The sequence below is a fragment of the Pangasianodon hypophthalmus genome, chromosome 10 (assembly GCF_027358585.1).
Source record: "Pangasianodon hypophthalmus isolate fPanHyp1 chromosome 10, fPanHyp1.pri, whole genome shotgun sequence".
Classification (NCBI taxonomy): domain Eukaryota; kingdom Metazoa; phylum Chordata; class Actinopteri; order Siluriformes; family Pangasiidae; genus Pangasianodon; species Pangasianodon hypophthalmus.
Window position 1 is genome coordinate 9,578,502 of NC_069719.1, and position 13,376 is coordinate 9,591,877.

The 13,376-nt window shown below is 38.0% G+C and overlaps 1 protein-coding gene across 1 annotated transcript in view; it reads left to right on the forward strand.

The window, feature by feature from the left end:
* LOC113538688 (peroxidasin) overlaps positions 1 to 13,376 on the forward strand; it is a 55,474-nt gene that overhangs the window by 14,513 nt on the left and 27,585 nt on the right. The window contains exons 2-7 of the mRNA XM_026933958.3: positions 2,321 to 2,392; positions 3,417 to 3,488; positions 6,875 to 6,946; positions 9,238 to 9,309; positions 10,805 to 10,876; positions 11,356 to 11,525. Of these exons, the coding sequence (XP_026789759.3) occupies positions 2,321 to 2,392; positions 3,417 to 3,488; positions 6,875 to 6,946; positions 9,238 to 9,309; positions 10,805 to 10,876; positions 11,356 to 11,525 (530 nt within the window). The remainder of the gene's footprint in view (positions 1 to 2,320; positions 2,393 to 3,416; positions 3,489 to 6,874; positions 6,947 to 9,237; positions 9,310 to 10,804; positions 10,877 to 11,355; positions 11,526 to 13,376) is intronic.

Genomic DNA, 13,376 nt, shown 5'->3' on the forward strand with positions numbered 1-13,376 from the left:
CGTTTTAGAGAAAAGTACATCACCTATGCAAACGAAGTGCTTCTGAGTCTATAGGAGGTAAATCTCTCTCTTTGTTTCTCTTCTCTTGTGTAATACGCTGAGTTTCCACTACATATTTTATACATACTTTAGATTTATTCGGAAATGTATTGACAATATTTCAGTATATTCCATTTTCATGGTCATGGCCAATTACATTTATATTTTGTCACAATTCTGCGGCCTCCATATTAAGATCTAGAAAATTACTGATTACCTGTTTCAAACTGGTTTGATTTCTTTATTTTTTTAATTTCCCACATTATTTTCATTCAGGGGGGTATGGTGGCTTAGTGTTTAGCACTGTTGCCTCGCACCTCCGGGGTTGGGGTTTCGAATCCCACCTCTGCCCTATGTGCGCAGGGTTTGCATGCCCTGCCCGTGCTTTGGGGGTTTCCTCCCTCAGTTCAAAGACATGGGTTGTAGGCTGACTGGCATTTCCAAATTGTCAGTAGCGTGTGAGCGTGTGTGCGATTGTGTCCTGCGATGGGTTGGCACCCCCGCAACCCTGTGTAGGATAAGCAGTATGGAAAATGGATAGATTTATTGGTGGATGGATGGATTTTCTTTCAAGCACTCTGCAGTGATGAGGTACTGGAAGCGGCATCTTATTTTTTTTGGAATTTTGAGTCAGACGGTTAAACTTATACTAAGAAAATTGATGGAGGATCCATTTAAGTAAGTCCAAACAATCAGCAGTGTTTGTCCGAGTACTAAATAGTTTCCACGCCATGTTGCAGCAGCTCTGTGCCGATACTTTCTTGCTGAAAGTATTGCCTGCAGCAATGTGGAAGGCCTGTGGAATTCAGCTCTGGCCCTGTCTGAGCATGCCACAACACACACAGCGCTCAAACTGGGCCCAGCGTCTGCAAACAGGCCGGCCATACATGGCAGAGGAGAAGCAGACAGGGCTGAGTCTTGTACTGGCTGTATCCAACTGCAGCATAAATCAACTGCAACATAAATCGAGGTTTGCTTTTCTTGTTGAGCTTCTGTAAACATTTCAAGCATTCCACTCTCCCTTTTAAAAAGTCATCGTTTATGCTTTATGACAATCCAGTGATAAAGTAGCTCAGGGTGTTCTGATGAATCATGAAATAATCATTTGAGCTAATGAACAAGGCTGAGTTTTCTAAATCAGGAGATTTCAGTCACCTGTGAGCAGAAAGCTATCTCCGTTGTGACTACAACATGCTGTTTGGGATTCTTTAGATAAACTTGCTGATGTTTTTTTTTTTTTTTTTTTTTTTGATTAGATAGCGGATAGCTTTCCAAAGAACATGGACACCAGATAATGCAGTTATTACAGCTGAAATAGCAAAAAAGTCATCTTAAGGCTACTTCTGTGGTTAACAGGGACGCATCGATACTTTTGTTTTTCAAACTGAGTACAAGTACACGTTTTTTATTGCTTGTCGAGATTGATACTGATACCAAAATGAGTTACCTACGTATGGAACATTTTATTTAGCCCTGTTTATGTTGGTTATTGCCTCATGCTGCTACAAGTTCTTGTACTGAGCTTAATGTTTGAGGGTTTTGTTTAAACAGTGTCTACAACAGAGGGCGTAAGGGCAACTGACCTGAGCGTGCAAAACAGTATCAGCGAGTGAGCGATCAGGAAGGAAATGCGAGTGTCTCAGTGCTCAGTGCTCGCATAGCTGAACTGCTCTCACGCATAACAGTTTTTCTCCAAGTTTCATGTAGACACTAGATGTTTTAGTCAGGACATTGTTACAATTCAAAGCCATTTACAAGCTAGAAAAAAAACACTCTGCAGATTCACTCACTTTAAATACAATTTGAGTTACCCATATTTCCTGAACTATAACGCACAGGGACCCTTGTCTTCTAGGTGCCATGACTTATTCAGAAAAACAATGTGAATGTTAGAATTTTTTGAGTTAGCCTTATGTAGTTAGTTGCCGTCTTATATTTGTAATACATCAATACAAATATTAAAAACATCACACGCATTGTTGTTATCACACTTATAGACAGAAACACAGTTCTCATGTTGATGTTGAACCCAATGTTCAAGACTTCGAAGGGTTTTTTTTTTTTCACCCTTTTCTCTGGAATATATACACAATTAAAAATATTTATTTTCTGAAGGAAGGTTTTAAGGAGATGCACCTTATATTCTTATTCATACAGTCAGAAAATACAATAATGAAATTTCAGCTATTGTTTATGTGTTTAATATCTCGTCAAATATGTGTCCTTGTGTTATTGTGTGTTATTATCTAATCATCCCTACTGCATGTTTCTGTTTTAACAGAGACCTGAGGTTTAACAAAATTAAAGACTTGCAGCCGGGCTCATTCAGACGACTGAGGAACCTCAACACGCTGTAAGTATCCCGTGCCATTAGGCTGCCCCACTTTGTCTTCATGCACTGACAAACTTTTATGAGCGTGTGTTTACTTTGACAGTGTGTTCTAGGCCGCTGGTGTCTGCTGCAGGCCACACATGCAGGTCACCTCATAATCCTTGCAGAATTTATTTTTCCTGCTCTTGTAGGCCACGGTTCAGCATCACGCAGCTGCTCTGCTAATATGAGTTTAGAAAATATACATGTATACAAGACAAATATGTTTATGTATACCACAGCACTGTAGAATTCTTGAATCCGATTGCTCAGAAGGTGTTCTGACCAATTTATTCATATCCAGTTTGTTGAATGAGGGCTAAGTGTAATTGTAAATGGATAAACAGTACAATTTGTCATTCTTTAATTCATTTAAAAAAACATCAGCATTTTGCTTTGGTATAAGAGGAATACAGCACTTGAGGACATGAAGTTATAGGAAAATAATCAACTTCTGGGAGATAATAGTAAATCTGCTTTGCCTTACCACCCCATAATTAATTATTTTCCTGTAAGCGCATTTTCATGTTTTATTCCTTATATATAGTATATACGGACAAACAACAAATTAAAGGAAAAACAACAGTGTCTTAAAAAGTTATTGAGACAACACAAGCCACCAGAACAGATTAAGTGAACGTTGGAATAGATCTGTCTCTGGAACCGAGTTTGATGTTTTTCTTGTGCTCCACTGACACTTTCTGAATCACCGGCAGCTACACTACAGTTATTCACAAACTGAAAACAAACCTTATGGGTTACTTCAATAAGGACAACTGATTTGCGTGAGAACTTGAAATCTGTTAGAGTCCTGGACTTGACAAATAAATCTAGTAAAGCATTCTTTTTGTTGCAATAAAAGGTTTTTGTTTTGATTTGATTTGGGTTTTTTTAATTACCAAAAAGTGTTGTTTGACAGAATTCATGATGTATGCCTCTACTGTATAACCATCTGTTTAAAATGTGTACTGTTGTTTTGTTGTTGTTGTTTTTTTTCTCCCCAAAGCCTTTTAAACAACAATCACATCAGAAGAATCCCAAAAGGAGCTTTTGAGGACTTGGAGAACTTGAAATATCTGTGAGTTGACTCATGCATTGACATTTCTGCTCACCTGATCTCAAGTGTTTGACTGATTTTTTGAGGAGAGGTTATGATGTGCATCGTTTATATTCCATGTAGACATGCCACATTAATATCAATCATTCTGAGTGCAATTCCCCCTTTACAGTGCTCTCTGAGTTTGTGTTTTGAATCTCGACACTTGACAACCATTGTTTGAGACGGAAAACAAATCTCACACATTATGGAACTTAATTGCCTGTGCTGTGCTTTGAGATGTCTGAGATTCATCACCTAAAGGTACGGGAGAACAAAGACAGCTTGAGTAACAGTCTTTCCCACACTTCTTCCTTTTGTTAGTCACAGATCTATTAAGAAAGCCTCAGCTGTGCTGTCTGCGTTTACGTTTACATTACAGGCAGTATGGCCACGTTTCTCCTCTTTAATGTAACACCTGCTTTACCCAGTTTAACTTCTTTATGTGTCTGTAGATTTTTACTGAAGTCGGGGTGGCCAGCTGACTCGTACAGTACTGTGCAAAAGTCTTAGGCACATGCAAAGAAATGCTGTAGAGCAAAGATGCCTTCAAAAATTATGAAATTGCTAAAAATATGATGATGCAAATAAAGTCTTGAAATTTTACTCCTATACATATGACAGTTTCGATCTAGTTTACCAGCGGTTATGTAGTCAGCTAGCTATTGAGAATGGCCAGAGAAGCATTTCCATTGCATGTTCATGTATATTTATAGATCCTGGCATTTTTACTGATGGTACTTTAGGGCTAAAGAAATCCATTTCCAATCATTTTCTTCTTAGTCCTTCTAGGGACGGGTTGTGCTCTGTAGTGGAGAGGATGTTGTTCACAGTGAGGGGAACTCTGAGTGCCTGTAATTGCAGTGGTAATTAAACTGTTTACAGCTAAGTGTAATTAGTAAGCATGCAGCTTTAAAAGAGTTCATTCTTGGGTCATTTCTTTGTCAGAGGTTGGCCTCTGAAGACCTTTGTACAAAATGGTGCAGTTTGCTTAGAAATAAAGAAATATAATCATATAATCACCAGAAAGACCTTTTGCACAAGTTACAGTTTAATTGTTCTATTATGTTTTTCAGCAAACAGCATGAAGTCCATTTTCTAAAGTCAGTCAGTTTGTTAAATAAAGTTGCTGTCGTCTGTCACCGACCTGACCACTTCAAATATCGCTACAGTTAGGTCAAAAAATGCAAACCAGACATTTGAATTCATTTTCCTGTTATTACATCTGATATCATTATGCCCCTACTCTGAAACTCAGCCTTAATTCTGCAGACTGTGGTTTGGAAAAGACTCTTTCAAGTTGACTCAGAGTAGCTCAATTTCAAAAATGACTCAACCTTAGACAATAGCCCAAACACATGACCTCTGCTGTGTGGGTTTACTTCAGTTTGTCTTGAAATGATTCCTAAATGGAGTGTTTGAGACTTAAGGCTCTTGCCTAGTGGAATCTGATTAGTGCCAAGCATGAAAAAGGATGTTTCTAGACTAAATATTAGAACAGATATTCTCAGACATTTATTCTGGGAGAAAAAAAAAAAAGGCCCCTGTAATGTGTGTAAAATGTTTGAATCGGAATTTGATTTGGAATCGGATTTGAATCGGCTGTTGGAGAGAAATGGATATTGAGGATGATTTGTGGGGCTGTTGTTAAATTTCCGGCATCTGGTAAAAGTAATTAGACTTGTATCTCCGAGTGAGGCTCTAGTGTGCTTACTTGGTGGTCCACATGGAAATTAAGCCTGACTTATTGCTCCCATTTCTGTATACTTGTATAAGGTTCAAAATGTTGAATTTCTTACAGTGCATTTTTGTAGTTAGTAATATCATTTTCATCCCATCAGTTTTTTTGTTTGGTGTCCTGGGAAAACCCTTCAGTAGTGAAATATTGTGAAATTCTTTATATAATATATAGTTAGGAAAGCAACAGACTTTTCTAAACTTTCTCTTTTACATGTATCTCAAAGTTGTAGTACTTTAAAATCTGGTTACCTCCAACACTGCAGTAATGTTTAAATGCAATTTTCTCCATTTTCACTTTTGGGGTAACCAGATTTTGAAATGCTACAACTTTGAGATACACGCAAAAGAGAAGGTAAAGATTACTGGGGTGTTGGAGTATCACAGACATTTTAGTGATCTTTAAGCTGACTGTGTTTGTTAAAATATCTTCTTGTACAACACAATCCTTGTAGTATAGCCTAGGCAAGATTTAAAAATAAATAAAAATTTCCATTTTGTTTTGGTGTCACTACACTACAGTGCACATAGTTATATATATATATATATATATATATATATATATATATATATATATATATATATATATATATATATGTATATATAAATATAAAACTATGTGCACTGTAGTGTAGTGTATATTGTAGTTTGTTAGCTCAAATTCTTCACATGTTTTGACAGTCCAATACGTATGAATGAATTGTATTGGCTTCATTTGTGTGCTATAACAAATGATTGATGGAGTCCTTCAGGTTCACAGAGTATTTAGATTGCTCGACCAAACACTGAACAGCTGAGGAGTATGACTGAAATGTATTTTTGTAATGTAATATGTGGAAAATCATCAGCCAAGCTTCAAGAACATTTATATTAGTCAGCTAAACTCTGAACAGCTGACCACTTGAACCCCTACTCCCTAGAGGAGAGACTCATAGTACCGAGTTCCTGTTTCCCACGGTGCATCTCTGCTTTGCCAACACCAAACTTTCATGTTCATGTGTGCAGTCACCCCTTCACATTCCATTCTGATTGATAAAGCAAACCATTTCAGTCCCAGAAAGCACACTGGCCTTCATGTCCTGTCAGATCACAGCCCTGTGCTAAACGTGCAGGTTTTTACACGTAGGGTATCCTTATGTCTAGTGTGTACTTTGCCTTCTGATTTGAACTGCTAACAACATGAATGCTTAGAAAAAATATACATATGTGTGTGTTCAGATCAGTACCTGTGTGTAATTGTGAAAAACGGACATATGTATAGATGTAAGCATTTCAGCATTGCATGAACAAGCAGCTTTTATTCCACTGATATGATACAGCAGTAATCCAAGCACAGAGTCTGTATCTGTTTGACATAAATACATTTCTGTTAGATGTTGGTTATTGTACTGCTTGTTAGCTGCTAGCTTTTTTATTTATGTATAACAAAAATATGTATATTTTTTCCAAGTCAAGGCTTGAAATGCATCACATGATTATTTAAATCCTGCTAATGTTATACAATTAATAAACGGCTCTCATATATCCAAAGGCAGGATGATTTGGGGAATTATGTAATTGTATAATTATTGTCCTCACATTAGTTACTCCCTGTATTTTTTTCTAACATACCTGTTTCTTTCTCTACGCAGCTATTTGTACAAGAATGAAATCCAGTCGATAGACCCACAAGCATTCAAGGGACTTGTCTCTCTAGAACAACTGTAAGTGACTTTTTTTATCTTTTGCTACCTCATTTTAGTCTACGTTCATGTCCTCTTTTATTTTAAATTTTCTTGAGAATGAGAAGACTTTGCTACCTAAGTAGGGTCACATTATATGGAAAGGCATGTCCTGTCTGTGGCAGAGCCATGAAACATTTTAACAGTTAAGCCATGCAGCTGACATGTAACACTCAAGCCCGGGTGCGCTAGTGACAACGTGCATGCAGCATGTGCAGCGAGCTGACCCCTAACCTCTGGCACATCTGGTTCCCATGACAAAATATGCAGATTTCAGGGCCACTCATCAGACTACAAGAGACTAGTAGTAGTAGTAGTAGTAGTAGAAGTAGTAGTAGTTATGATAGTAGTAATAATAGCATCATCGGTAGTAGTAATATTAGTAGTAGTAATAACATAAGTAATAATAGTAGTAATATTATTAGTAGTAATAACAGAAGTAGTAATAGTAGTAATATTATTAGTAGTAATAACAGAAGTAGTAATAGTAGTAATATTATTAGTAGTAATAACAGAAGTAGTAATAGTATTAGCATTAGTAGTAGTAATCAGCAGTGAGTAATAGTCACCATAGTAGTAATAGCATTAGCAGTAGTCATAATAATAGTAGCAGTAGTAGTAATAATATTTTTAGCAGTGGCACTAGTAATAGTAGTAGTAGTGATGGCCTTAGCAGTAATAGTATTAATAGTAATGGTAGTATTATTATTGTGAATAGTAGTAGAGAGTAGTGCCTAATCGGCTGCTTGCTATTGCTACATTAAATATATCTTGCATGGCTTTTGGCTTTTCCCTTATTTTCTCTCTGATTTAGTCTTTGCTAATTCCCACACACCAGCCAGTTCTCGCCAGTCATATGACAGCTACCAACGGGGGAGGGTTGCTTCCTCTGAGACGTGTGAAGCCAGCAAACTGCATTTTTACAGAATGCTGCTCATGCTGCATCACAGGGCAGCATAACAAAGGAAAGCGCTATCTGCCCTCTTCTGCAGCCCACAATTGGCTAGTGTCACTGTGATTGTGATTTAGAGAGAGTTCGCCATCCCTCCTACCCAGGGAGCACGGCCAGTTTTGCTCTCCTGGACTTTTGGCCATGCATGACTGTGGCATCGCCAGAACTCAAACTTTTGTTCTCCAGACAACAAGGTGAATGCTTTTGTGTTGCGCCTGGAGGGCAGAACTGAGGTTGAACCAAATGTTTAAACCTCATGATTATTTAGGCATTCGTTATGTGTATGTTTATTGCTGTTGGTCTTTTTCTTCTGTAGGCATCATTACATTTCCCAGCAAAACAAAAGTCTCTGTAACCTCAAATATGTGGGAGAAAGTCAGACATAATACTAACACAGCTTATTTTGCAGATGCCTGTGTGCTATTATCATGTTTTCAGTTCAGTTTGATTAGATAATGACAACCCAGACCACTCGTTTAAAAAAAAAAGAAAAACACATAGGCAATACATTCTTTTTTGGCTATGTCAGCTAAAACTGGTTTGAAAGCATTAACAACAACCACCAAAATTGAGTCGCTGTTTATTGATCGAGCACAGAAATCAACTGATGAAAAAACATCTGTTAGACTGCTGTTTTGGATTTAAAACCTGTACTTCTGTTTTATTTGCACATTGGCTTTTAGATCCAACTCTTTTAACTACAAATACTCTTTCCATATGATAGGAAAATTACTATTTTACATTCCATATAAGTCTGTCATTCTAACGTGCTTCATCAGCATCATTATAATGCGTAATTGATATCAGCACTTAGTGCACTAATACAACCAGTATCAATCAACTATTATGAAATTTCAGTTTACATCACTATTTTGGTAGAAAGTAACAGACGTTAATAATTTATTTGTGTCCATTGAAGTAAGCCTTGTCTGTCTGGCACAGAAACAAACTAGCTATGAATGAGCAAAATATATATGAAATTTGCCAGGCTTACAATTGTTGCCAAAAATTGTTACAAACAATCAGGTTGATCTGCTTTTTTTCACTCTTTGATTTTCAGCCAGTTAGGCAAATGCTAGAAAGATTGCTTTCTCTCATGGGCGTTTTTTGATAGCAGTTTCAGCAATCACACATGCTGAAACTCTCATAAATCTCTTCTGGGTGTGTTAGTATTAAACCACATGCCTATCAAATTCTTATTTATGTTGAAAATGGAAATAAAAGACATTTGGCATGCTAAAGCAGAAACAGAAGAGCAAAAGTTGCTGTAATAAGTAAATGTACTGTATTTATCATATGTCTCTTCTTTCTTTTCTTACAGATATCTCCATTTCAACAACATTGAAGCATTAGAGCCTGAGTCCTTCATTCACTTGCCCAAGCTGGAACGGCTGTGAGTCCCTCTAGGATATCATCTCTCTCATTCATCCTTTAGGATCCATTCATTGTACCATTTTTCAACATGTTACTGAGTCTTTGGACCGCAGATCAAAGCGATCATGTAGATGCATGAGGGTGCTCTAACACACTATGTAACCACTATTCATGATAATAGTGATCATATTGCTTATTTTGCAATGACAATCCCTGGCATTGACGGTGAACTGAAAAGCACATGATGCCTCCAACATGACATTGGAGTATGTTTCTGTTCTCAAATTCCTGTAAAAGCTGGAGCGATAATTCTTTCAATTAGTCTCCATGATTATCCAGTTTCAAAAGTTGTAATTTTTTTTGTGATCATAAATGTAGTCAGCCTTGAGGTGATATGAAGACTTTTTAAAGATCTGCTTTATCGCCTCATACATTTGGGAGAGAGGTATCAACTTTCAGTGTTGCATCTGTGGAATTTTGTTGTATGTAATTGAAAATCTGGCTTACTTCATCCAAAATTATACATGAACCAGACCTGCAGTGAAGATGACCACTGGAAAAGATCTCTTCCCCCCACATCCCCCCTCCCCCCAACACTTCCTCTTGGATTTCATAGCAGATGTTTGGAGTTAGGTAGCTGATCTGATTCCTTTATTCCACCTCTGTTTACGGGTGACGTGCTGGAATCCAGCCTCCTTTTCCAGTCCCTCTGAGAACAGGATGGAGGAGCCACCTGGCCTAACACAAAGAGAGAAGGAGAGAGAGAGGACTCTTAAAGATCCCAGGTGCAGGAAGTACTTATAAAGAAAGAAAAATCAGTGTAGGGTTTTCTTCCAGACATATTAGAATGGAATTTTTCTAGGTTAGTGTGTCCATGGGACTTATGCCAGATGGGAAGAGGAAGTGTGTCTCAGCTCAGCCGTGCTTAATGGAAGATGGCAATTTTTTCATTCAGTGAGCATGGTCATCTGTTTTTAATACCAATAAATGATCGATGATGGATGCTGTTTGAAGTTCAAGAACATGTTTGGTAAAAGAGCGAAGGAGTGATTACACAAACTCTGGGAAAGAAGTTGTATTATTATTTCCTGTATAAAATAAGAGAGTCTCGGAGGACAGGCCTTCCAGGGAGCATGTGGTCCTCACAGCTGGGAGTAGAGCACTGACCTGCTTCATACAAATGTTTTGCAACTGATTCCCATTAACAGTTGCTTTTGCCTTTGTAGCTGATTGATTGCAGTGAAATTCTTTGCATTACTATAAATGTTATACAAGAGTTTCAAAGTATTCGTTATCATGTATACACTGTAAAATATCCTGTAAATACTTTGGAAAGAATGTGTCTACTGTAGCTGTCGAATGCTGACGGCGTTTTATACATGTTTATTAGTCACCTAATATATAAGTAATTATATAGAATTCTTCCTTGGTGTCTGGTGTGTTATATATGTCGAGAGATATGATTTCATTTAATTCTTGCCACCATTTTTTGTTATTTTGTCTGCCTTTTATAGGTTTTTGCACAACAACAGATTAACACACCTTTCACTGGGAACTTTCTCCCATCTACAGTCCATGAAGAGACTGTGAGTGCTCACAGCGAATGCAAAACAGCACACGAGAGGAAAGTCACATAATACAGGGCAGTCTCATATTCTGAGAGTCAAGATAGTATACGAACCGGCAGCTCAGTTTGTAAAAGACTGATCTCAAGTCACAGTCCAGCTGAGCCCAAGTAATTCTACTAAGAAGCCTGACATTGAGAGATTAGAAGTTATTAAACAGAATGAATGGGCATTATCATTGTAAAGTTCTAAAAGGCTAAATCGATTATTTAATGTTTAAAAACTACACTGATATATTCTTGCCTCTTAAAAGAACTTTTTATTATGATTGACATCATTACAATCTTTACATTACATTTACATTTTTACATGTTTACATTTAAATTATAATGCTGTTTTTTAACAATGTCCAAAATGTAAATCATATTCATATCCTATACTATCAGGTAGTAAAATCGAATTGACAGGAGTTTAAATAAAATCTCTGTGTCCCTGCTCAGGCGTCTGGACTCAAACACACTGAATTGTGACTGCGAGCTTCTATGGCTGGCAGACCTACTGAAGCAGTACGCCGAGTCTGGCAATGCCCAGGCTGCTGCCACGTGTGAATACCCCAGCCGCCTGCAGGGCCGATCTGTGGCCACCCTCACTGCGGAGGAGCTCAACTGTGGTAAGACAGTCAGGAATACCTGTTCATTCATGCAGTTATCCAGTCAGCCAGTCGTGTGGTAACAGCGCAACACATAAAGTCATGCAGATACAGAGCTTCAGTTAGTGTTCACATCAAAAGTGAATTCACTCTCTTAGATCGCGGCATGGTTGTTGGTGCTGGTTTGAGTATTTCAGAAACTTCTGATCTCCTAGGCTTTTCACTCACAACAGTCTCTAGAGTTTACACAGAATGGTGCGAAAAACAAAAAGCGTCCAGTGAGAGGCAGTTCTGCAGGCGGAACTACCATATTGATGAGAGAGGTCAGAGGTCAGACTGGCTCAAGCTGACAGGAAGGCTATGGTAATTCAACTAACCACTCTTTACAATTGTGGTGAGCAGAAGAGCATTTCAGAAAGCACAGTACATTGAATCATCAGGTGAATGTGTTACAACAGCAAAAGATTACATCAGCTTCTACTCCTGTCAGCCAAGAGCATGAATCTGAAGGCTACTGAAGATTGACAAGAGACCAGGCAAAGTTTTTCTAATGTTCAACTGTCCAGTCTTGCTGACCCTGTTACTACTGATCTTATATTAAATTATTTTATTATCAATTGAATTAAATGTAGCAAATGTTTTACGAGTACAGTACTAATTAAAAATTGAGATTTTCTCAATTTTATGCAGATTAGTAATGAGGCATAAAGTGACAAATCCAGTAAATTTCTTTACCCAATAAAATGGCATGGGATGTCCAACTGGTTCTAATTTAACCATGTTTTGTGTGCAAAATAATGGAAAAGCTATTAATGTGATGTAATCCTTTCCAGGTTTTTATTAAACTTTTTAACCAAAGTTAACAATGATATGTATAAATTATACAGCAGACTGTTTACATTTCAGCTATTACCATTTAAAAAACTAAACTGGACAGTTATGGATGGAGAAGCATCTACACACTCATAAGAGTCATATCCAAAGTAATATTAGCAACATGTTTCTTGCTAGTATGAATGCAGCGTTAGAAGTGATTTTCCAGATGTAACACTGTTGATGTATTTAGCCTCCTACTCATTGAATGTTCTGCCAGAGTGAGTAGTGGGTCAAATGTAACTCCCTGAGTCTCAGGCATCTGCTAAACAAATGAAGGTCAATCCTACAGGGAGGGAGTGCTGTCAGCAGTAAAGCAGGCCAGGCGTCAGACTTATTCATATCACTCAGATGTGGGCAAACATGGGCTTTTTTGCTTCCCAAAGCAAGTTTCTTCTTGTTTCATTCAAAACGAGCTAGAAAGCTTTAGTGCTTTCTCTTCACAGTCTTATGTAATCCACACGTCTTCAAGTACACAGCAGCTGTCTATGTACTACAAAGAAGCCACAAACTACTGTGGCTAATTTGCCACAAACCTGCCCAGGCTTGTTGGTGTAAACCATCTCTTAATACCTCTACAGGCTCTGCACTGGAATGTCTCCCCCTCTCTGCTCAGGAATGATACACAGTGAGCTGGAGCAGCTGTAAAAACACATCACGGCTCAGTGTGGCACTGCCACTCTAGCGTATGCGGTGTGGAATGGTGGCAGTTTGAGTGTGGCTGGCAAACAGAACTATAATTACGATGTCAGAAAGCGTTAATGAGGCAACCAGTGGTGTGTGGTGCAGAGGAAAGGCAGGATGACTATCAGCACACAACTGACTGCTTTGTGTTTCAGCATTGTGTGTGTGGCACTTTAACATGACACAAAGGGTATGGATTCATGATTTATTGAGAATTGGCTCATATGAAAAAGAAGATATATTTCTGTATGCCGTTTTTGATCTGTATTGAATTTCTCTCCCTCTCTCTCTCTCTCTCACTCTCTCACTCTCTCG